Raw genomic sequence first — 26,324 nt, 5'->3', positions numbered from 1 at the left:
TGTGTATTCTGTTTTGTGCTTATGCATGTTAAGTTATTTAATATATGAATCTGATATTTTGTCATAATCTTACATGTTATATCTTTGTTTATGTGGTGTTTGTTTTGTAACTAACTTCTTGCATGTAAACAATGTCATAATTTTAGTAATGCATGAAGTATTTGACATTTCTTCTTGATTCTCAGTAAGAAAGTCAAATTTCCCAACCCCGGGGAATTTATGACAGATCATAAGTTCTCTAGTTGAAAATGTTGTATATAAAAATAATCATGCTGTACAAATTACAACTTTGCCAGCAATGTGTAAAAAACTACAATGGCAATCACGCTGTACAAATTATAACTTTGACAGCGCTGCAAAGAAAAGTCATATTGGCAATCGCATTGTATAAAATAGAGGAATAGGAGGGTGGAGAGATTCTGTGGCTTAGCTTAATGGAAGCGGTGGTTGTAAGTTTATGCGATGCATGTTAATCGGATTGTTTTCTAACAAATTTCAAGCATGTTTGCATGTAAAAATTAATAAAAATCTGAATTTACTAACACCAGACTTGTTTTTGACATTTTTCATGAGTTAGCGTATGTGGTTTAAGCCTGAAAGGTAAAAATCCAAGTAAGGAAGTTGGTCCCCTGCGATTCTCAAGTTGCGAGAAGTGCTACGAGAATAGGTAGGCGGTCATACGAGTCCTGATAGAATTTTTTCTCTGAAAATTTCTTTACAGTTGAAGATTGTGTTCCATAAAACAATATTTTTTGTAGGAGGATGCTTGGATAAGAAGAGTACAAAATTTTTGATAAAGCACATCAAGCAGGTTTCGTATATTACTTTCCAGAACTGTCACAGATTGTAGCAAACGAGAAAAAAATAATATTTAAAGTTCTGGAAATTAAACTTGCTGTTTCTATTCTAAAGAAATATAAATGATGCAAATTAATGGTCTATCTACGATATTGTACTCGTACATAGAAGTAACAGTTTTAGAAATGAAACACTGTACATAAAAATAAGCTAAAATAAGGAAAGACTGAACAAGAAGCTAAAAGAGGAATCTATACTTATTCCTTTACTGTACTTTCCTCTGGGATCTTTTCTCGCATTATCCTAGCCTACCAATGTTATACATTTGTCCTACCACGAGTTCAGATAAGAATTCTATTTTATAATATTTTCGAATGCATCTTTCTTCTACTTCCTCGACAAACGCAAAATCTAAAATATGAAAAACATGCCTCTGAACATTTGTGAGTATGAATAGATTAAATGAGATGTGGATTAATGAAGGTTGTATTTTTTCACGTCTAAGGAGCAAAATTCCCGCAGAATTCACGTATAATCCCAGGGCCAATAATTCATGAATAATTCCCAGAATTCAAGGAATTCCCGGTGAGTAGCCACCCTGCTCAATACACATGATTAGATTCAGAATGCTTACGTTGAAATCCAAACCAAATAAATGAGCAGATTTGAACCTGAAACAAATATTTTGATATATGTGAATGAGTTACTGAAATATTTAGTACAGATAAATGTAATGGAATACTATGTTATAGTAGTATCGTATTTTTGTTTCTTTAATTGTACAAGATTTTGCGGGTGAACATTGGAAAATTCTTGGAGAAAGCTTGGGCTCAGCATTATTTTTGTGTGGTTTCTTTAAAAAAAACTGGAAAAAAAATTCATACCAATAAAGAAGGATTTTGATGACTGACAAATACAAAGTTAAACTAATGTTCATGAAGGGTAAAAAGATAGCCACAAAGTGTGAAAAGTGTTTTTCTCTCTACTTACTCTTCGAGAGAAACTGGCTTGTTGCAGCTGGGGTCCTTGTTGCGGGAGTTGTTGACCAAGGTGGAGACAGGGTGCCATGTCAGAAGCTTAATTGGATGGAGTATGGTTAACGCCTGCTTCCCTTGCACCCTACCGAAGTCCAGCCAGTCCTGGAATGGCCACAAAACGACACATTAAGATCTAATAGTTAAGCGATGAGCTTTTTGAAGAGTACAAGTTTAATAACATTCTATGGATAAGAAAAGTCATTGGACTGGGTCTACAGTTTAGAGTTAGATCTGCACCAAGGCAGGCATTTTGGTGCAAATTGTACATTTTTAGCTCAAGATCACATGCTAAAACTGTAGTGGAGCAGGTACTCAGTCAGTGAAGATGTGCTCCATTCCAATTTTAAAATAGTAGGGCTTCAAATTTTCACGAAAAGGAATGCTTTACTTTCATTAACATGCTATTGTCTTTCTTTATTTTGACTCTTGCCTACTACAGTGACGAGATTAATGACTAGTGAAATGGCGCACTCTATTGTAATTAACAATAGTTAATATTAAATATTTACATAAATATCAAATATTATAAAATACATTGCACAAGTGTCATCTGGAATATTCACAAAAATCGTGGATGGTTGTCAGCTTGCCAACCAGAGAATTATTTTAAAAATTAAATGTATATATCCTCAATACTTTGTCACAATAATACTTATTTAAAAAATCAATTTGTGCATGTTAAAGATTGTCATTTTGCATTTTTCTTCAAAATGTCAACAATATGTCTGCTCAGCTTAGTACCAGAAATATAAAAATCATGCTGCAGGAACAATTCTTTAGGTGGATCAAGGGAAAGATATAAAAGATGAAGGTGCAAAAGAAAAAATAGTGATCATGAAAAAATAATTCAAATTTGTATAGACATATCATAATTTCTGTTACAAATTTTAGACAGGGATGGTAACACTGGTTGGCAAGGTAACCCCGCAATGTTGGATCAAACAACAACCAGGATCATTGTGTGTTTGGCTGTGGTAGCGGAAAGATGAATTTCACTGCGAGTCAAATACGAGAGAACTGAGTGGCAGTAATTGCACTGCACAAAGTTGGCAAATCACCATCGGACATTTTCAACACCCTGAAAAAGATGAATATCAGCAGGCATCGGACCATCAACAGATACTGTGACACAGGGACAATTGAGAATCGCCCCAGGGAAGGTAGACCTTGCAGCGTGAGGGGCCAGAAGCTCGTGAAAGCAGTGGCGGTGCGGATTCGACGAAATCCTTTCAGGAAACAAGCAGTGTTGGCTCGAGAGCTGAACATTTCGAAAATGTCGATGTCTTGTGTGCTACAAAGTGACCTATGACCCCCACGCTTATAGGCGAAGTACTGGTCACTTCCTCACTCCACAGCTTAAGGTCCAGAGGGAACAGAAAACAAAAAGACTAATTCAGCGTTACGCAAATGGTGGCCACAGGAGAATCCTTTTCACGGACGAAGAGTCTTACAATCGTCAAAACGATCGTCTTTATGCCTCGACATCCCAGGAAGCTCATGAAAACACGCCACGGATCCTCAGAGGCCATCATCCCGTCTCAGTGATGGTTTGATGGGGGGTTTCGTACGATGGCACAAGTGACCTCCACTTTTGTGAACATGGTGTGAAAACATCTGCAAAAGTGTACCAAGCGACAGTGTTGGAGCCACTTGTGAAATTGTTGACCCGCACCATGTTCAACAAAGAGCCGTGGAGCTTCCAGCAGGACTCAGCACCGGCCCACAAAGCGAAGACCACACAGGAGTGGCTTCAGAGGAATGTGCCTGATTTCATTGCTCAGGCTGATTGGCCCTCCAGCAGCCCCGACCTCAGCCCATTGGACTACAGGTTGTGGTCCGTTTTGGAGGGCATGGTCTGTAGGAAGAGGCATCCAAAACTTGCGAGTCTCAAGCGTTCTCTTGTGAAAGCAGTGGCGGACTTTCCCCTCGAGACCGTGCGTGCTGCGATCGATGACTGGCCTCAGAGACTTCGGGCTTATGTGAAGGCCAGAGGTAGCCACTTTGAACAGTGATTGGTACTCTGTGTTGGCAAGACCTGTACCTTTCTAACATCCAAATATTAATACATTAGCTTGCTTACTGTGCCTGTAGTTCATTATTAACTTTGTAACAGAATTTATGATATGACTACGTATAAAGATCATCTGAAGAAGGACCTCTGTTGGAAGAATCAAATCCACAACACAAGACAAATAATAATAATAAAAAGCAAATAAAAAAGTAAAAACAAGAACCACAAGGCACAGAAAGATAAGAGCAACATAGACACCATCAGACTCTGCCAAGCCCCCTTGAAAACCAACAATGCATCTCCACGTAGAAGGGAAGCTTACAAATATTCACAAACCAGAATGTCGTTCCAGTCAGTTTCGAGCACTGGAAAAAAGCCCTCCCTCTTATGGGTACTTCCTAGTGACACATGCTAGTGTGCAGAGGTGCATGTGTGTGTGTATACATAAAGAGTTGCTCAATTTCTGAGAATGTTCTCTCTCTCATTCATATCAAAATATGAGCACATGCTAACCACTCAAACAGGTACTCACTGATGGAGTGTGCTCCAAAAGCTAGAGAAAAATGCCCAGTTACAATTACTCCAACCCAATAAATGAAAGAAAACTTTTATGACTATTGTAAGAAAGCAAACTGCATCCTTACGACTTACTACAGGTTGTTTCACTACCAGATTAACCCCATATATTAATTAGTATTGAAATGCTAATTAGTGTAGGAAGATTAAACTGGAAGTACAAGTGAAATAAGTATAATTACACCGTGCTGGAAGTGGGCACCACCCTGTTGCAAAGGCAGGGTGACACTTCTTGTCATATTCACCAACACTGCAGCGAACAAAGTAGGAGTGATGCAGAGCAATTTGAGTGATGTTGTACTTCACTTTGTGCAGCATGTGTGTGTGTGTTGATTTGGGAGATCTGGGGACCATGGTGTCCAGCGTACTTTCAAAGTAATTCTACTCTCGAAGAAGGTAGATGTCATCTGAGATCTGAAACCAGTCCTCGGCGTAGATGTTTCTTTGTAGGTATCCATTCATCAGTTTCGTCTGATCACCCTCATTGTCACAATTATCCAAAAGTGGTAGGCACGCAAGATAAAATTTAAAAAACACATATGAAAAACAATCCTTGACATGCGAAAATTACGTCCTTGAATACAACTATTACCAAATTTAAAACAAATTACACTAAATTACAAACTACAGAAGTTACTTACGGCAACAGCCTCATCATTGTCCAGGATGGCTGGCATGCGATGGTGTAACCAAGACAGGGTGTCATTTGCATCCATTGTGATCACAGTGTAACTGAATATGATCTCGCCCTAATGTAAAAATTACATTGAATAACAAAAAACATGCACGTGCAATGTTAATTACATATTATGACTGTATGAACATGAAATTTTTAGATACTAATATCATGCACATAAAAAAATAGACACACAGATAACTTATTCAGTGTAAAATGACATTTGCTTTCTAATAAATATATGTACGGAGCAAATTCTGATGCCTTTTACTCCTGCAATATAAACTACACATTTGATACATTAGCATGTTTTGAACTGGAGCCCTGACAAAATAATATACATAATTAAATAGCTATGAAAAAATATGTTTTTTCATAATTCCACAAAAGATAGCACAGGACAATAAATGTACCTCGTTTTTTAATCTTGGTATCGGTATTGGCAAATGGTGTTATCGGCTCAGCTCTAAAAACAACTTCCTAAAGATTATAAAAAAGGATTTTCTACTTTAAATTTCACAGTACGAAATCAACCAAGGGTATACTGCCAAAGCACCCACCCATGGCCACAGAGTAAACTACCACATCTTAACCAAACAAACAGAAGGAAGAAAACTCATTTCAACCAGTGTCATCAAGCCTATGATAATTATCAAGAAGTCTATGATAACTACCTCTGCAGACTTCCATCTAGTGAACAGCCCAGCCATTTTCAAGAGACGCGGTCCTTTCCATCCTTTGTCCTCGTCCCACTCATCCTCCCAGGTGTTGGGGTCTTCGATGTGGATCTGAAGAGGACATAAGAGTTAATATTTAAGAAGGTAGCTACATTAAGACCAAGGCACGTATATTCCAGATTTTTGGTGTGAAATTGACACTGTAGAAACTGCTCTGGCTACAGCTGCTACAAATATGGATGACAGTGGCTACAAATATGGATGAAAGTGTCTAGATTTCACATAATTGTTTTACCATGTGCTACAACTGTTTTATGTCTGCGAAGAAAATTAATGTATAATGCATGGATAATTCCCAGAATTCAGTGGACTTCCAGTCAGAAGACTTAGGATGTCTGGACAAAATACTAAATCACACATGGTTATAGTTAAGGGCTGACCAAACATTGGAATCTATTCACTGATACTGCCAATGTTTTTCTGGTTGGGTCAAATTCTTTATTTCTAGCATACTTAATGCAAGAAGAAAAAATATTTTAGGCTTTTCTGAAGTTCTTTAGATTATAAATACACTGTTTTTAGGGCAACAAACACCTAGTTCTAGTGATCAGCACCATGCTCCAGCCATCTATATCCTACCAGTACCCATATGTTAGAGGCTGGCAGTGACATGCACTGAGGAGTAGCTAGTCTAGCAGAGATAGATCAATCAATCTCACGTCTCTAATTATTTTCAAATCACGATATTTATTGTCTTGAAGCCTCAGTTCATATGCAACACTTCTTTCCACGCGCTTCTCGTCCCTCGATGTGATCAGCTGGCAAGGCTGAATACCCTAGCTAGCTCTTCTTCCGTCTATCCAGGTATAGACAACCACCCGAAGAGAAAGGGAAGATTTCTGCCTGTACCTCTCTTACCCCCTCGCCCCCCGCTCCAATGGTTGAAAGACCGTGGTTTCAGGTCCTCCAGTCTATCTCCTATAGGACAGATAAGAGTTAATTTCGTTTTTTGCAGTTCATTTCGCATTATTTCGTGACAAAATATGGTCACAAAATGCACCTCACACCTTTCAAAAACATGAAAAATTAACACTACAATGTGTTTTTTTCAAATTTCGTTTTTTCGTCAAAAACGAAATATGCATGCCCCTAGGGATAGGTTTCCCTTCGATTCCTTTGTAAAACCTCTAAAGAACTCAGGGGAAAATTTTCTGCAGTACTTATGTTCTCTGTATTTACACAACCTTTTAAACGTTGTACAATATGTATGTATAATATGGGATGTAGTTTTATTTGTATATGAATGAGAATGTACTTGTATTATGTGCAGACAAAATTGTTATGGTTTCTTTTTTTCTTTTTTGTAAAATATGGAATATATAATGATTAAATAACAAATATTTGCTCACACTCTCTCTGGCTCTCGTTTTAGTAGTGTTTTATTTAAACATACTAATAATTTGGCTTCTAATAAAAAAAATGGGTAAGCTAAACAGTCATAAATACGGATGGATTAATTTGGGCAAGAAAACGCGTGTTCTAATTATTGTTGTTGGTTTGGTTTCTTTTACTTCGCCTTTCTGCCACATTTGGTTATAGCGAAAATGAGGATGAGTGATGATATAATGAAATTGATGAAGGGACCTCACAAAGAACAATTCAGGCTGGGATTCGAACCCGTGACGAGCACGCATTCTTGTTCCTATGTGTTGTACTCTGCAGTGAATAATGAAATAATTTGGAATGAAACATGTATCCGAGAACTCAAAAAGCCAAATGAATATCATTGAAGAAAGTAGAAAAAAGTGTGTTTTGTTACCTCTTTATCTCCTCTAATATATTGAATTTATGCCACCTCCCATCGCTTTTCTAGCTGTATAGATTTAAACGCGATAAATAGCTAATGAGCTTATGGAAGTCACGAGGGACAATCATAAACAGAGAACTCTGGACTCCTGATTTCACAGTGCCCTGCAGATGCAGTGATTGATTTTATTTTCTCCTTTCTATTTTCTCCCTTCCTTCACCTAAGTACATTCATTTTTTCTTGCTGCTGTATCTTCTCCTTGCTGCACTCTGTTCTCTCTATCTCCCTCTTTCCCTTGATGGATTATCATCCTTTAAATTTCCTCACTTCTTGTTGAAGAAGTCCATTCTTTCTATCTCCCTTCTCCTCCTTGGTAAGTAATTTCCTTCTGTGTTCCTTCTGCTTAGAGAACTTGCTTCTTTTTGTCTCCTTCTATCAGCTTGGAATTAGCTAATCTCTTTCTCTTATGACAACATGCTTATAATTACTCTTCGTTATGTAATAAACCTTTTCAGAGGGCGAGTGTATTTAGTAGTTTACTTTCCATGTTGTCACAGAAGTTCCAAACTAGTGTACCTTCATTTATTTTATCAAATTACTACTCATCGTCTTCATTGCAATTTGCCAAAATTGGCAAAAAAGCTGTCTCCTAATGCTTGTTTCTCTTCTCTACCTCTCTATTTCCTTTATCTCTCTCCTTCTCCTTAGTGAATTTACAGTCCATTATGTTCATCCTGTCTTCTTGGAGGATACTTTACTTCATATCAGCTTTTATTCTCCCACAAATACATGTTTCTTCCTTTTAATTCCTTTTATTTACATCCATTCTCCTTCTTAAACTTTACTTCTGCTGTCTCTGCTTATGTTTTTGAAGTAAATGCCACTTACTATATCCCTCTTTCTCCTATCAACTCTCCTTGTCCTTTGAGGACTTGCCTCATCATATCTCGCTCCCTTTACCTTGGAAAAATTGCCTCCTTCTATATCCTTCCTTTCTACTAATAGGAAATTTTCCTCGTTTTACCCTCCCATTCTACTTGGAACACTTGCCTGTGTTTACTTGTTCCTATGTTCCTCCAACATCATTCGAGGGCTTGCTGATTGCTATCTTCCTCTGTACATTTTTTTGTCTCTTCTTACCTTCACCCTTTATCCTTTTGAATTTTTCTCCCCTCTCCCTCTTTCTCTCTCCCTCTCTCACTTATTTCTCTGCATTATTGCCATCTACTATTTTGTCCACCCTCAATGATTAACAGTGGCCAAGGTGGCTCAGTCGGTAACGTTCTACTGAGTAAATACGCAGTTTGCTTTACCGATACCCACGTATCCGAATAGTTAGAGCTTTCCACTCATCTTTGTTGTCGGCCGACCTCCGTGGAGGAGTACAAGTGGTCCCGGATCGGTACCAGGTGGAGACACATAGTGGTTCAGATCCCACTTTAAACTGTAGGTCTAGTCCCGATTAGCTTTTATGTACATAAAGTGGACTTAAGCACCAAATCAACCAACCGAGGGAGTGGTTATCACTGCATGCTATGACACCAGGAGTTCCAGGTTGGAACCCCGACCTCGGCATGGGTGTTATTTGTGTTTGTCTCTACATTGATTGTATTGTATCATCTTTGCGATTAACCAAATGTGTCAGCGACGCTAAGTAGCATAAATCAAATCATTGATTTGATTTGGTTTGTTTTACTTCCCTTTACCTACACTTTTGGCTAATCGTCAAGATGATACAATAAAATTGATGAAGGGACAAACACAAACAACACCCATGCCCAGGTCTGGGTTCGAACCCGGGATCTCTTGATTAATAGTCAAATCAACATGTTTTGTATATTCGAAAGTGAGCTCCTTTTCAGTAGTCCTTCCTCATTTTGCAATTCTTTCCTTTCTTTGACGTTCTATTTTTAGGAATACTGGGCCCTAAAGGGAGGAGGGGGGATTATGACCCATACCAACCTCCCTTGGGCACACCACTGATTGCTATCCCAAGTGTCGACATCACCGCATGTCACTGGAGGCTGGGTGACCTGCAGAGCTGCTCCATGCAGGAACATTGGTTGAAAAGTTCCCACCTGAAATCATGCACCCCAGGAATCGAACCTGTCTCTCCGATGTGGAAGTTAGACACCCATTTGATTGGACCATTGCAGCTCTATTATATTTATTTTGGATATTTTAAGTACATACAAACATGTTAATTTTAAAGTAACAATTGAAATACAATTATGAATAAAATTTGTGATATCATAGTTCTATTCTGTTTCAGTTACCTTATATAATTGGGCTAATTCTTGAGTTATTTGCAACAATGAGGATAGTGATGGGACAAACACACTGACACATCCATGCCTTAATCAGGATTCAAACTTGGGATCTCTAGCTTTGTAGCTGTGCTAACCAATCCACCACATAGGGCAGCTGTGATATACTACAGATGTGTAAAGATGACAAGAGGTACATTCAGATACAAACTAGAATAAATATGTCCTGAACCCTACTCACCCCATCCGGCTGTGGCATGTAAATGAAGTACGGCTGCTTGCTCCCCTTTCCCTTGGTGGTCTGCCACTCGTATAACCCATCTGCCAGGATCACGCAGCGCTGGCCCTTATTGAAAGGTGTGCCGTACAATTTGGAGGATGCCATGGACTCAAGGCGACAATTATTGGTCGAGAGGTTGTGCGATTTGGGGTCACCCTGTAGAAATGTATTCAATTTAAAAAATGGAAATTATAGTCACAATTGTTTTTAAAAATTCAGTTTTCAAAAAAAACCTATATAAATCGAAATTCTGAGAATTACATTTGATTAGAATTCCTTGTAGGGCATTCAAGTGAATTTCTGTGTGGACGTAAATATATTTTCTACCACACATTTTTAAATCATTCTTTGCTCTTGCCAAAGACACATCGAGGATGCCACTAAATTTGTAAAATCAAATTCCCCAACATATTTTTCATATTTATCAAAATCAATTTTATTCAAAATTGTTCAAAATAAATTAGGTAAAATACAGTAAAAGAAAAGTTAGCCACGAATTATCAATAAAAGCTTTCATTTGTTTCTTAGATATTTCCATTCAAGGTATTCATCATCATCCTTCGCCGTTTCCTGACTCTGGCTGGGCCGGCATAGAAGTCAAGCCTCTCCATTTTTTCCTGGTATTCCACCACTCCTTTCTTTCCACCATATTCCAATCTTGTCCTCTTCTCCTAACACTCTCCGCTATCTGCTCTTTCCACTGACATCTTGGTCTCCCCCTTGGCCTTATTCCCACTCCTTGTGCATGATAAGCTCTTACTGGTAATCTTTCTGCATCCATACTCTTCCATGTGTCTGAACCATCTCATCAGTGCCTGATCTATCCTGTCCTGAAGCTTCACCACCCCCACTGTCTGTTGGATCTCCTCATTCCTTATTTTATCCCTTATAGTCTTCCCCAATATATTCCTTAGAAATTTCATCTCCATTGCCTGCATCTTTCTTTTGTCTCTCTCTGTCATTGTCCAAGTCTCTGCTCCAAACCTAATTATCGGCACATAGTATGTGTTATATATTACCATCTTGCATTTCATAGGTACATCCCTGTTCCATATTAATCTTCGAACACTTTGCTATAGTCCACCACCCATTTGTCCTCTTGTTTACCTCCTCATCTATTCTTCCACTTCTCTCAATTATGCTTCCTAGATATTTGAAGCTCTCCACTGTCCTCAATTCTTCAGTGTCCATCTTTATTCTTGGTTCATTTCTGGCTCTGTTTCTTGTTGTTGTTAGCACCTCGCTGTTTTCTGCACTGAATTTCATTCCTGCTCTTCTGATTTCCTCATTCCAACTATCAAGCTGTCTCTGTACTTCTGCTTCCCTGTTCCCCCATATTACTAAGTCATCAACGAACTACAGGGCCTTCATCTCTTCCTCTCATATCTTCTTCCCCAACTCTTCGTTAATTGCATCCATTGTAATTATGAAGAACAGTGGGGAAAGAGCACTTCCCTGTTTTAGTCCATTACTTATACTGAACCACTCCATTCTTCCCACTGGTGTCTTCACACAGCTCTGGTTGGCCTTGCATGTACTCTGCACTCTACACACTATCTCTTCCTCGACTCCTTTCTATCTTAGAGCCTTCCAAATCTTTGTTCTGTCCATGCTATTGTAAGACTTTTCAAGGCATTAACTCTTGAAAAACATGTATGTGCAGCCACTGAAGAAACAGAAGTTCTTATTAATATTGATTTTAACATGGACAATTTGCAGAGATTCAAATTTGGGAAGAAAATGTGAAAAGTGTTATCAGTTTCAAAATCCTGGCAAGCAAAAACATTTAATTTCATGGACTTTTCTAGTATTCACGTTCAGTGAGAACTTGTAAATGTGTTTTCCTAACTTTATTGTCACCACTGTACTCAGCAATGTAAGACAAATATTGATAATAATCTGCATACCCTATTTTTCACACACTGTAGTTTAACTCTGTTAAACTTACTATTCATTTTTCTGCGTAAGTTTTTTTCAGCGATCGATTTTGCCACTCGTCTGGTGGCTTAGTCAGGCGTGAACTGTCTTGCTACAGCTGGCATGGTTCCTTCTTCTTCCCCTTGCACTTGTGGCGGCACTAGTTGATGCAGCCCTTTCACTTTTTGTCGTTCTCGTGCGGGTGTAGAGCTTCCTTCTTTTGCCGCGCCTTGGAGTTTTGGTGCTGCACAAGGTGGTTCCAGATCTTGTCGTCTGCTTTCGCGGAGCGGTGTTTGTTTGCATGCGCAGGCGGGCTTTTTTGCGAACGTTTGGGGTCTGTGCTTGGTTTCTTGTCACAGGGGAGGAGCAGATTGGGTGGGTGCTTGTTGCAGGGGAGGAGCAGGTTGGGGAGGGGCAGGTTGGGTGGGAATATGCACACCCACCCAACCTGCTCTTCTCCAGCTACAAGCACTCATAAGACATAATCATAAAGAGTAATAAATAGTTCAATAAATACAGACTTGCTGTCAAATATAAAATTAGATTTAAATTAGTTGTCAACCCCTGGGTGCACAAGACCTTTGCAGCCCAGTGGTTGAGAAACACTGGTACTAAAACTGAAGCAGAAGCAAATAAGATTGGCTGCAAATGGCAAAAAATCTGGCTAATTTAGACTGGACCTACAGTTTGAAATGAGATCACAAGCACTCTGCCTCCAATGAGGATTGAAGCTCAGACCCTTTCATTATTACAAGGCAATGGCATTACTTTATGCCACTCCAGAGGCACATAATTATAAAAGGAACCTTCTATCAAAAAGCATTTCCAAAAGCAATACTGGTAAATTTGTTCTCTGTGATTTACAGGTTTTATTAAATCTTAATCTCTGATGAAGTAGCAATCTTGTTAAGTATAGAGAACATTCAGACCGAAGCAACACATGACGGGGGAAGGGGGGGGGGGGGCTCACAATGAAGCAACATTGGCCCCCTTCAGTCTGTAAGCAGCAAGCATTCATCATGCATGTACAAACAAGTTCGAGGCGACACAATGCACACCATTGAAGGAGCTTTCAGACTGAAGTCACAGGTATCAAGTGACACAGTGTCCTTCCAGTATAAAGCACAACATTCACAGCACCTGTAAGAACAACAGACCGAAGCAGTACAATGCACGCCACTGAGAAAACAGTCCAGTCCAAGCAACACGTGTAGCTTGTTGTGTTGCTTCGGTTCAAAAGGTCGAATAGATTAATGAGGGTTTGCTTCCAAGCGACACATGTCACCTGTCGCTTTGGTCTGAAAGTCCCTGAGAAATCGGTCCAGGCCAAGTGACAAGCAAAACGTGCAGCTTATGTTGGTCCAGTGTGATTGATTGATTTGATGCTTTAAGTCCACTTTATACACAGTAAGGCTAATCGGGACTGGACCTACAGTTTAAAGTGGGATCCAAACCACTATGTGCCTCCACAGTGCCATTGTGGAGGCCCTTATGTTGCTTCAGTTCGAAAGGTTGCATTTACTTCTAAGGGTTGGTTTCCAAGAGTAATGTGTCGCTTCGGTCTCAAAGCTCCGTTAAACAGGATATATACACACATTCAAGTAATACAGGGTGTCCGAATTGAAATGCCCTAATTTCAAATACTTATATTAAACATAATATACAGGCAAGAACAGTGTGGTAGGTGGTATATGGTAGCTTAGCTGTGGAAATTTTAAACAGGTAATGAATAGTAAGGATTCATTTATTTTGTATCGTTCCAGGGAGTGAAAAGTGAAAATCACAACCAATGCTGAAAAAGCGCAAACTGTGAGGTGGTACGCAGAATTGGGATCCATTATTGCAAGAAATCCAGTTCATACGCGAAAATTTGGGAGAGCAATCTCACGTGATGCCGTACGAACGGATTTCTTTGGACTTTGTGCAAATGCATCTGCAATGCGCTGAACGTTTTCCTCTGATGTTCGTGATCGGCCACCACCATGTCTCTTAGCGACAGATCCTGTCTCTAGGAACACTGCTTTCCACGCCTTGATTCTCTTAGCATCGGGAGGGTCTCTGTGATACTCTGCACGAAACCATCATTCAACTGCAATAGTGGATTCCAATTCTGTGTATCACCATTCAGTTTCCGCTTTTTTCAGCATTGGTTGTGATTTTCACTTTTCACCCCCTGGAATGATACAAGATAAATGAATCCTTACTATTCATTACCTATTTAAAATTTCCACAGCTAAGCTACCATATATCACCTACCACACTGTTCTTGCCTGTATATTATGTTTAATATAAGTATTTGAAATTAGGGTGTTTCAATTCGGACACCCTGTATGTATACTTCTGCATATGTGTTGTGAACAGTAAAGTTTTTTTTTTTTTACATTGTCCTGAAACATCGAATATTTTGATATTAACATTTGTTTCATATTTTATGACATCAACATTTAAATTGAGACACGAACATGTAAAAGCTTGCTTTAAGTCAATTTCATAGTCAGATGTGGTCATCAGGACTAGACGTTTAGTTTTAAAATTGTATCTGAGCCGCTATGCAATGTCTCCACTGGCATTGCAAGACAACAACATTACCACTATGCCATTGGGTACACATTAGGGATGGCCAAACGGATCCGGATCTGGATCCGAAAGTTCCGGATATGGATCCGGATCCGAAAATTCCGGATCTGGATCCGGATCCGAAAGTTCCGGATCCAAAAATTTCGGATCTGGATCCGGATCCGAAAGTTCCGGATCTGGATCCGGATCCGAGAGTTTCATATCTCAATCCCATTATAATATTACCACACCTTAAAAGGTATTATGATCTTTGATTACAAAGAAATTTTTCATTAGTTAGTCCTACAAGATTTTTTTTCAAGTGTTGTTCCTAAAATACTTTGCTACGCATCGGCTAACACACTCGTGCAGAAAAATAATCTTACTTGTTTAACATAAAATGTCAGAGGTGATTTTGTAAACGCCATTGAAACGAATATGTATTCATTCCAATGTATTGGAAATGAAAACACACATAAATGTGAGACATTCCATTCCAGGATGAAACCTTTAACACATATAACAAGATAGAAATGTTATACAAAAATTATACAATTGTTCTACAGTTACAGTTTTACAAATTAAAATAGAACATTATAATATATGCAATGTTATATAATTACAAAGTGTAAGGCTAACAAGGGAGGTTATCTAAGTGTCCCCCTCCAATTTCCATGAAACTTGGCAGGCGTATAGTGGGGCCCAAATGAAGAAATACGTGTTTTTTTGTTTCAGCAAGACCCCCTCAAATGTCAAGATGAAAACAAATTGAAGTGAGGATCTGGCCCCTGTGTCCCTGCGATTTCCATGAAACTTGGCAGGTGTATAGTGGGGCCCAACGGAAGAAATACGTGTTTTTTCGTTTCAGCTAAAAACGGTTTTAGGGGGGCAAAACCCCCTCAAATGTCAAGATGAGGACAAATTGAAGTGAGGATCTGACCCCTGTGTCCCTCCGATTTCCATGAAACTTGGCAGGTGTATAGTGGGGCCCAATGGAAGAAATACGTGTTTTTTCGTTTCAGCTAAAAACGGTTTTAGGGGGGCAAAACCCCCTCAAATGTCAAGATGAGGATAAATTGAAGTGAGGATCTGACCCCTGTGTCCCCCTCCAATTTCCATTATACTTGGCAGGTGTGTGTATAAACGGGCCCAAATGATGAAATACGTGTTTGTTTTGTTTCGGCTAAAAAACTGTTTTAGGGGGCAACCCCCCTCAAATGTCAATATGAGGACAAATTTAAGTGGGCATTTGACCTATGTGTCCCCCTCCGATTTCCATGAAACTTGGCAGGTGTATAGTGGGGCCCAAAGGAAGAAATACGTGTTTTTTTGTTTAAGCTAAAAAAAACGGTTTTACAGGGCAAAACCCACTCAATTGTCAAGATGAGGACAAATTGAAGTGGGGATCTGACCCCTGTGTCCCCCTCCGATTTTCATGAAACTTCGCAGGTGTATAGAGGGGGCCCAAAGGAAGAAATACGTGTTTTTTTTGTTTCGGCTAAAAAACTTTTTTTAGGGGGCAAAACCCGTCTCAAATTTCAAGATGAGGACAAATTGACGTGGGGATCATTTGACCCCTGTGTCCCCATCCGATTTCCATGAAATTTGACAGGTGTATAGAGAGGCCCTATGCCCCCTGTTTCTTCCTATGCCATATTTAGGGTGGTTTCGGGGTCTGATCCCCACTTCAATTTCTCCTCATCTTGACATATGAGGGGGGACCTCTATACACCTGCCAAGTTTCATGCAAATCGGAGGGGGTGACTTAGACCTCCCTTGTATTAATTAATTACAAATCGCGCACGCGCACACACACACTATATATATATATATATATATATATATATATATATATATATATATATATATATATGTGTGTGTGTGTGTGTGTGTGTGTGTGTGTGTGTATGTATATATATATATATATATATATATACACACACACATATATGTATGTATATTATATATATATATATATATTAGCACATTCTTACTTTCCCAAGAAGCGCATGTGGGATGGCAAAACGGATCCGGATCCGAAAATTCTGGATCCAGATCCGAAAGTTCTGGATCCGGATCCGAATGTACCGGATCCGGATCCGAATTTACCGGATCCGGATCTGAAAGTACCGGATCCGGATCCGAAAGTTCTGGATCCGGATCCAAAAGTACCGGATCCGGATCCAGATCTGAAAATTCCGGATCCGCGGATCCGGATCTGAAAAATTTTAGGATCCGGATCCGCCAGGATCCGGATCTGGCCATCCCTAGTACACATATACATGTAAGGCAGAAATAAATTAATAGCAAGAAGCAATGGCCAATATCTGTCCCTTGGCTCTTACATCATGTAAAATTATTTAGCTAGTTGTAAAATATGTCATTACAAACCTGTAAACTCATAACATTAACTTCAAATAAACAACGTTAGCTGTATTTGATAAAAATCCAAAATTTCCAGTTTTCCCAAAAAAGTCACCTTTTCTTCGGAAAAAAAAACATCCACTCAAAAATGCCGGCTTTATTGCAACTCTAATAAAACCCAAAACAAATTAAAGAAGTGCTACCTCAAAAAAGCACTCTTTCTCACATTACTGGTTAACATAAAAAGTGAATAAACTTGATACCCTAGATATAACCATCAATACTCTCTCATATCTACTACATGAAAGTTCCGATTAAACATTTACACTGTATAAGGAGCATGTTTCATGAATTTACTCTATAAGCTTATGAAAAATAATTGTCACTAACCTTATGCCATGGTGGAATCAACCCCCACATCATGGGCTGAACAACCCAATCCTGTGCATCTGATTCAGACGAGAAATGGGTCTTAGAGATGAGCACTGGGGAGAAGTTGGTGGGAGCGAGATTATGCGAAGGGTGATACTGTCCGCCACCTTCAGACTCCTTCCATTCTGGCTGCCGGAATTTCTTTGTATCCTTATCCTTGTAGCTGCATGCCTTGCATATACTGTCAGGTGCAAGGGTGCTGCAATTACAAAGCATTGCATGTGTTAACAATACAAAAAGAAGGAAGTAATACTTAGTTCGCATATCAGCACTATATATGGGTCCATGATGTATATAGTATGGAGGAAAGCATCTATACGGAGTACGGTTTTGGAAGCAATATCAGGTAGGATCATGCAGAGCCTCTCCATGGTGACCAGCCAATGGCAGGAGTGCAACATTGTGTACAGTTAGGAAACTGCGGCGTGCAAGTTAAATACAGTGTTCTGTATTTTCCTTGCACGCAAGAAATTTTCATAAAATTTACCACTTTAAGGTTCATCATAAGATGGGGCAAGACATTTTTTATATGACTGTTCAAGTCCCATAAATTTCCATCGCCTACAGCCAGAAACACTTAGAAACAACACCTCTCAACACACATACAATGACCCTTTCATTTTCCTTCCCTCGGTTTTCTTGTTGCCACCGTGTTGACACAAGCTGAGTTGTTATGTCTTGGAAAAACAATGGGTATTAAATTTGTCTCAATATACAGGATGACACGTTCTCATACGTCTGAGTCAGTTTCAGTTCAGTGTTTTCGTAGCAAGGGCAGTGCAAAATTAGTCACTTATAGTTTACTCATACGCCACAAAGAACAGTTGTGAGACAATTATATATATATTCTGTAGATGCAAAATAATCTAACAAAGTTATTTTTAATGGTTTATATTTTATTTTATCTATGACGTTTCATCCTGATTTTCCAGAACATTTTCAAGCTACACCAAGATACGCATACAACAAAACAACCTCACATATGAGTGACTAGCCATGTGAGGTTGTGCTGTTGAATGTGGTCGCAGATAAAATAAAATAAAAACTACTAAAAATAACTGTGTTATTATTTTGCATTATATATATAGTTGAATATTCGACAAATAGTGAATTCTCTCTCTTTTCCTTCCGCTAGCAGTTAGTTTGGCAACAGCGCAATAGCACTGGCCGTGTATTGGCTGAACTCATGTTCCTTCTACCTTCAGTATAAAAAGTACCCAGAATTTGGCTGGTAAAAGTCCCACATTGGAGGTATCGAGAATTCATTTTGTCCGTAGGATAACAGCACTGTACTGAATGACCACGCAGAGGGGTAGAGTAATCTATCCATCAGTTTGTGCACAGCAGCTGTTTACGTCAGTTGTGTTGACGAGTGTCCTGCGATTTGCAGAATGGAGACAAATATCGAGCAAAGAATTTGTTTGAAATTTTGTGTTGCCAACGGACTGTCACGTGCTGAATCGTTGGAAATGCTACAGAAGGCCTGTGGTGATTCGTGTCTGTCGAAAACACAATCGTATGCATGGTACAAGGCTTTCAAAGAAGGCAGAGAAGTGGTTGCTGATTTGCCACGTCCTGGTCGAACTTCCACGTCGACGACTGAAGAAAATGTCGGAAAAATCAGGACAATGGTGCTTGAACACTGGCGTAAGTGTGTGAAAGAGGTGGCTCGTGAGCTTGGCATATCACACATGTCCGTTCACAACATTTTGACTGATGTGTTAGGCATGAAACACATTGCTGCACAACTTGTTCCAGAAGAGCTGAATTTCCTCCAAAAAGCACATTGCAGGGATATTGCTGAAGACATGATTTTGCGAGCCTCTAGTGACTCAACCTTCATGAAATGCATCATAACTGTTGATGAGACATGGGTGAATGAGTATGACATGCAAAAAGGTCAACAATCTTTGGGATGGCACTTCAAAAATTAAACCAAAATCCCAAAAACCACACCAAAGTCGGTCAGAAATTAAGGTCATGCTCATTGTTTTCAATTATCATGGTGTTGTGCACTCAGAATTCCTTCCAGCGGGACAAACTGTGAATAAAGAGTTTTATGTGACCGCTATGAGGCGTCTGCGTGAGAATGTTTGCTGGAAAAGACCAGAGTTATGGAAAAGCAATTCTTGGAATTTACAACACGATAATGCGTTGTCGCACATGTTGACCTTTGTTCGCGAGTTTTTGGTCAAAAACTCAACACATGTCCTCGACCAAGGCCCATATTCTCCAGATATGGCTCCGTGTTTTTTTTTCTCTTTGCTCGACTGAAGTTACTACCTCAGGGAAGGAATTTTGAATCAATCGAATCCTTTAAAGGAAATTCGCAGAAGGAACTCCTGCGTTTGAAAAGTGTTTTGAAGACTGGGTTAAGCGTTGGCATATGTGTATTGCATCTGGTGGGGCCTATTTTGAAGGCGACAAAATTAATGTTGATGATTAACCATGGATTTTGTGTTTTATTCACAAATACTGGGTACTTTTTGTACGTAGTAGTAAAAGCATACATGGTATGGAAATATATTTCCGGAGGGTTCCCTCAATGCTTCTTTGTTTTCAGTCACTTTATGCTCAGATAAGACTAATCTGGATGGACCTAAAAAGTAAAGTGGGATCTGAACCATTAAGTGATGTTCCTCCATTGAGGATTGAACCAGGGTCACTTGATTACAAGGTGAAGTATTATCACTATGCTAACCTAGTGATTCATATGTAATAATACAGTAATACAACTAATCTATTAAGAATAAATAATATAAAGGGTGTCTCCAATGGCATACTGTCACATTGTAACGAAGAGGTCCTGACTTCAATACCCAGTGGATGCACATTTCATTTGAGTGATTAAATAATATAAGTCATCAGACTCCACACACTTATATTACTGGTTTTGATACACATTTGTGGGTAGAATACCACATCAGAGAGTGGGTGCAATTTTACTCAAGTTGAATTTATTCACATGTGTTAGTATGACTTAAGAACTGTGCATTTTATCTGGTTCAAGCTAACCTGTTTCAAACAACCAAACATATGAGGAATTGTAGTAAAATCTTTTGAAGCACATAAAACAACTCCATTCCTAAAGTCTAAAGGGAAAAGTTCTCCTCATAACACTTACAAATACCAGCCTCCCTAATTTGCATATTGTTGGTAGCTCTCCAAGCCAGGGTTTCATCAAGTTTCTCTTCGGTGAGGAGGATGATGATACAGAACACTGCAATTGGGCTAACTCTGATCAACATGTTTGCATGCATGCTGTCAGCAACATGACAGCAAATGCAAAAGATCAGAATGTGGCACCTCTCTGTGTGCTGTGAATGTCAGTATTTGCTTTCATACAGATGGATGTGTCATGTTGAAGGATTTATATTCGCATCTGTGTATAGTTAAGGTGATAAGAGGTAAATCAGTAAGTGTTGAGTGATGATAAGTGTTATTAGTCATGTTATAATGCTGCAACGTATGTACACTTTAGAACAAAGAATTTTTACGTGTGGTTGTTATATGAAAACATACTCATGAATAGAGTTGCAAAAAAGATGACTTTTTTGAATGTATGGTCTTTTTTCTGATAAAAAGCTGTCCTTTTTTAAAAAAAAATGGAAATTTTGGAATTTTACCAATTGCAGATAACCCATTTCACTTGTAGTCTCAGTTAAGGGTTTAGAGGTTTGAAATGTTATGTTTTGGAAATAGCTAAATAATTTTTTCATGTAGCAGCAGCAGCCAGAAGACAAAATGGCCATTTCTTCTACAGGGTGTTAAAAAAGTCACGCAACCAAGACTTTACATGTACATAACTTTTGTGCAAAAAGTAATAGAGACATGAAACTTGCACTGCGAATAAACTTTGTCTATGTGGATGTCTTTAAAACATTAAAAAAGAAAATGATTCTCAGCATGAACGTTCAGTGTGGAGAAAAAATTTCTAAGTTTTTTAAAAAAAAGTATTTGTACGAAGCAAATGGAGTCATTTGCAAAAAAAATTGATGTGCGTCAATGGTCAATCCTCATAATCTTTACAAATACCAGCCTCCCTAATTCACATATTTTTGGTACATGAAAGAAAAGACTTGAAATTTATCGCACAAAAACTAACCTATCTATATGTTCGTAAAATCTGAAATATGTTCTTCCATCTGGTCATGCATCAGATTGCATAACATAGCCAGATGTCGGGTACACCTGGCACTGCCCTCTGACATGACCAATATTGACAGAACACTTTGCAATTTCGAAAAAAGCTTACTTTTTATGAATATGCCATAAATAACACCATAAATCGTCTGTAATGCATAGAATGCATTAAAATTTATCGTTCATTTGCCACTTCTATAAATACCCACAGAGACCATCGACACACATTGAAATATTTTGCAAGCGACTCCATATCTATCTTTTATCCTTGTTTTTCTTTGCTTCGTACAAATACTTTCTTATGCCTTAGTAATTTTAATAATTAATGATAGTAATAAATTTTTTGAACAACTTTTAATTAGCTATTACAATCTTCAAGCATCAGCTCAGCTCTAAAAATTATGTTAGTATACTATTAGATTCTATTTACAAAATATATACAAAACTACTGTAAGTTATGCGGGAGTGTGAATGCTTGTAGATATATCTAATAAGCCTACTGAAATATGAAGATCACAAGTGGATAAACCATCCATTCAAAAAAAACCTGCATTTTTGCAACTACTGCTTATGTCTAGCTATGAATTTCTCTTTTAACAGTAGAGAGATAATTGAAAGCTGTTGAACAAGAAAAATGCAATCAAGTAATGTATTGTTATCGATTTGAAAAGTTGCAAAAAGCCCAACCAAAAAAGCTGCGGACAAAAAAATCAGTTCTTTTCCGGCCACTTCCAACTCTACTCATGGACAAGTCAATTTTTAAGGAAATATTCTCAAAAGATGGCAGTATGTGACAAATGCATGTGACTACTTACTTGCAATTGTGAAATGTTTAAATTAAATTGAAATAGATCTATGCATAAACATCTAATCTTGACAGCAAGCAGAGTGCTTCCAGAAACTACACAAGCCATGTTTCAGTGGCACAATAACTAAACAAAGTAACTGTATATTTCAAAAGGGCATTGATGTTTCTGTAACAGTTCGTTATATCGGAGACATATTTCTTCATTTTTGGTAAGACTGCAGAATATGGGCTGCTTAGGAGGAACGCGGTTCATAATTTTTTGGTAACATTTTGTAGTTAGTAATCGGGAAAAGTAAGTTTTAAAGTGCGGAAAAAATTTTTTCTTTACAAAAACCAGAAAAACGTGTCCAGGTTGGGCGGTATTGAAATCGTAGCAGCGAAGGAAAAGGCATATTCCTGCACAAATCTAGTGAAAGCAAAAAATGCCTGTGTTGTTAGGTAGCTAGGTTTAGTTTACTTAGCCTAAATAATAATTAGTCATTGTATTTATGCTAATGAAACCTAACCTAACAGGCCTAACCTAACCTTCTAGGCATTCCTCGAAGAAATAATGAAAGAAACTAAGCATCTGTGGGTGGAATCCGGAGCGACAAATCAACTCGAATTCCGCAAAATGAAGGGTCTCACTTATCGCACAACACTTGAGTGCGTAAACAATATGGATGCGAACAAATGGGGAAATGCATTGCTTTTAGTAGCAAGAAAAACATTTTTTACGGGCAATAATATAATAGTAATCGTAAAAGGAACACCAGAAAATGGAAGTAGAAGAAAGTACGTACTTTCAGTTGATATAAATTTCGTTCGTCTATTTAGAGGGAAAAGGCAGCCCATGTTCTGCAGTGAGACCGAAACTACTTACGGAAATGAGTTTCTCCAAGGTTTACAACGTTCGTGGAGGTATTTTCTTTCATCGTGGAATCTATTTGACCGGCAAATCATATATTTTTCAAGAGAAATATCCCACCGACGCACAATTGACATGCTTCCCGTACGTGAACTGCATGCTCTGCACGTTTGATGATGTAACCCACTGTCAGTTTCAAACTCCTTTTATTTTTACTTTGCTTGCCTAACCCAACCAAACCTAACCTTATGGAAATGGTTCGTGAGCTATCCATCAGCTACCATGCATAATGGTTCGTAGAGCTATCCGTGAATGGTTCATGGGGCTTTCTGTGAATGGTTCGTGGGGCTAACCGTCAATGGTTCATGAGGCTATCCATCAGCTACCCGGGATATCGTCAGCTACCCGTGCATAATGTATAATTTCCACCAGTGACGAACACGATAGTAGGTATTTTTCGGTGAAGAAGGTTGAAATACTGCATACCCACAACGTGAGTCAAGATGTGCCTGCCATATTGTGTGTTCCGGGAGCAAAGAAAGGAATAAAAAAATCACTCTGTATGTGAAAAATTGTGTTTGTTTTCGTGTAAAAAGCATAATGGCACCTTGAACTATGTTCCACAATACACAATTGGTAAGTACGAACCATGCGAAACACAAAATATCCGATTTAAATGTGTCTCCGATATAACGAACTGTTACCGACGTTCCTTGCTCAGTAAAAAAACAGCTGAAATACATTTAAAAGAATAGAATAAAAACAATAATTACCAAGCAGTTCTTCCACACATATTTTTCTATCACTGGTATTACACTTTTATGGTATGTAAAAATCTCAAACCAAATCTGCAACAGAAAGAGTGCAAATGTATAACAAACATAATACTAGGCCAGACATGGAATCATATTCTAACATGCACCAAATGATCATAAATTACATATTCTTTTCCTCCTTTGGTAAAGGCAACCCATGACTTCGAGTACACTTGATTGACACAAGAAAATGTCGTACGCCTAGTGCTGGAAAATACATTATAATTATTCACTAATTATTTACAAACAGTACTTACTGAACCTGGGAACTCTTGATTACAATATGACAACATTCTCATCGGGGAAGCAGAAATTATAAAGAATCTAGTGCAATTTTATACGCCTACCTTATAGTTGAAAACCATAAGCTGCGCACAAAAACGCACCTGATCACATATTTTCTACTGTCAAGTAAACAAAATATCTTCATACAAACATTTGTTCAATTTTCTTGTAAACTGTACATAAAGCGGGTAATCTTGACAACATCAAGTTGGAGATAGTAGCATAATTTCTGTAAAGCAGATGTGGTTTTTCGACGTAATTTCTTGACTTACAAACAAGCAGGTTAAAGCTATTGTGGCAATCGGAAAATATTGAGTTTACAACAGTTGCAACTTGCAAAGTACACTTTCCTGTAGATGGTTTGTTGTAAAAAATATTTACATACGAAACTGCATCTCATATACAGATGAAAGTTTTCAATAATACAAGGCCGCAAGGTATGTATGTTCTGTGCTAAAAACCTCATTTTTCGTTTTCTTGTTTACAAAATGAAAACAACAATTGTTATGTAAAAATATATGCACGTTTATTTCAGATATTTAAAGTTGAATGTAATCGTTATTTTAAAGTATGTACATAATCTCTACAAAACCAATACGTACAATAAAACAACCGGCCTGATCAAAATCGCGCGTGTTCTTGCTGTTTGTTTTCCATGCAGGTTTGATGACAGCTCACGTGATGGCAGCACCATCCGAACATATGTTTGACAGCTATAATCGTGACGTCACTCAGACGTCTATATAGATATTTATTTGTATTTATATTTGGATTATGTAACTGTAGCATTACTTTTGTACCCTTCTGGTTATGGTGTTCCGAACGACTTTGTTAGAAAACAAGAAAAACTTGGTAAGTAAAGTTTATGCAATTTTTTTATACATACAGGTGCGTTTCCAGTGGCGGCGATTTTGTTCCAACACTGGGGTGCAAGGACAGTTTACTTTCCCTTCAGTGGCGTGCCCAGTGGTAGGTTGGTGGGGGTTATAACCCCCCTTTTGTCTAGTATTCCTAAAAAAAGAACGCCAATGGTAGGAAAATATGTCAAAATTGGGGCTGACTACCAAGAAATTGTGTACATAACTCCTCCCTTTCAAAAATCCTGGGCACGCCACTGTTTCCCTTGGTAGGTAAGGTTTAGCATAGTGCGGGAGCAAAAGTGGCTAAAAGTTGCGGGGAAACTGCCCACACGAGTTTCCTAATCGTCGCCATTGTGTTTCACCTATAAACATACCAGAGGGGTTATCTAGGCTATCTGCGAAGCCCAGACTCAGTGAATAAAATATAGAAAAAAATATCTATCAGAAAATGTGCATAAAATTGTTCATTTCAATAAGAAGACCCTTATTTCTTAGGAGTTGGAAACATTGCCCGCTTTCTTTGAATTCGCGAGACGACTGGCCCAGCGCGCGCCGGCGGGCCACTCCACGGGTGTGACGGGCAAGCTTGACAGGGCTACCTTAAGAATCACCCGATCAATGTTGCAAACCAATTTTTCCCAGCATGTAATTTCTCCAGGATCGGGGAATTGTGGAGCCAAACTGTTACAGGAGAGATAACAGGGTTGCATATGGCGGGGAAAAAAAAACCTTTGAACTTCCTCAACAGTCTGGGTCAATGTTGCAAACCAATTTTTCCCAGGAATGGGGAATTTTGAAGTCAAATTATCGCAGTCAAGGGGAAAGTGTGTCATATGGCAGGGACAAGAACATCATTGAAAGCTTGCAGAGGACTTGAAAAAGAGGTCGTTGACCTTCAAACAACTAGAGATACAGTGGGGAGTAGAAAATTGTTGGCTGAGCGGGAATGGTTGATGAGTGCATCTAAAAATTACCGAAATGACAAGGGCCAGTTCTAGTCTAGACCGCGTCGAGTGGTCTTGATGCGTGGAATTTATTTAGAGGCAGCGTGTGAGTGAATACAGTAGTGAGTGGATTGTATTTTTGTGAATGATACGTGCTGTGTTGTGTAGTGAACTGAAATGAGGGACATAATTAACAAGCTGTCTATTCGGCTTACGAATGACGA

At 38.6% G+C, this 26,324-nt stretch overlaps 1 protein-coding gene across 3 annotated transcripts; it reads right to left on the bottom strand.

Annotated features, from left to right (window-relative positions):
- Positions 1-1,675: 1,675 nt before the first annotated feature.
- Positions 1,676-24,987, bottom strand: LOC145988210 (abasic site processing protein HMCES). Of its 3 annotated transcripts, none has more exons than XM_083123053.1 (7): positions 24,569-24,588; positions 23,970-24,044; positions 17,357-17,597; positions 10,091-10,285; positions 5,773-5,886; positions 5,064-5,171; positions 1,737-1,937 (listed from the first exon to the last, which is right to left on the bottom strand). In XM_083123053.1, the coding sequence occupies exons 2-7, from the start codon at positions 23,987-23,989 to the stop codon at positions 1,785-1,787; spliced, it is 831 nt and encodes a 276-aa protein (XP_082979179.1). In that variant the 5' UTR covers positions 23,990-24,044; positions 24,569-24,588; the 3' UTR covers positions 1,737-1,784. The 3 variants fall into 3 exon arrangements, with proteins under 3 accessions (XP_082979180.1, XP_082979179.1, XP_082979178.1); XM_083123052.1 differs by lacking the exon at positions 24,569-24,588 and adding an exon at positions 24,899-24,987 and having other exon boundaries at positions 1,738-1,937; XM_083123054.1 differs by lacking the exon at positions 24,569-24,588 and having other exon boundaries at positions 1,676-1,937; positions 23,970-23,989.
- Positions 24,988-26,324: the final 1,337 nt, after the last annotated feature.

The sequence above is a fragment of the Lepisma saccharinum genome, chromosome 5 (assembly GCF_977018435.1).
Source record: "Lepisma saccharinum chromosome 5, izLepSacc3.1, whole genome shotgun sequence".
Taxonomy (NCBI): Eukaryota; Metazoa; Arthropoda; class Insecta; order Zygentoma; family Lepismatidae; genus Lepisma; species Lepisma saccharinum.
The sequence above is the reverse complement of the archived record's forward strand: the minus strand, read 5'-3'. Positions and strand labels throughout refer to the sequence as shown.

Bases quoted from the DNA above. Each gene is read 5' to 3' on its own strand.
- LOC145988210 (XM_083123052.1), bottom strand. From the start codon at position 23,989: ATGTGTGGAAGAACTGCTTG. The intron at 5,887-10,090 runs GTGAGTAGGGTT...TGTCCTCTTCAG, and splicing joins ACATGCCACAGCCGGATGGG to ATCCACATCGAAGACCCCAA. The intron at 5,172-5,772 runs GTAGTTATCATA...TTTTTACATTAG, and splicing joins CTAGATGGAAGTCTGCAGAG to GGCGAGATCATATTCAGTTA.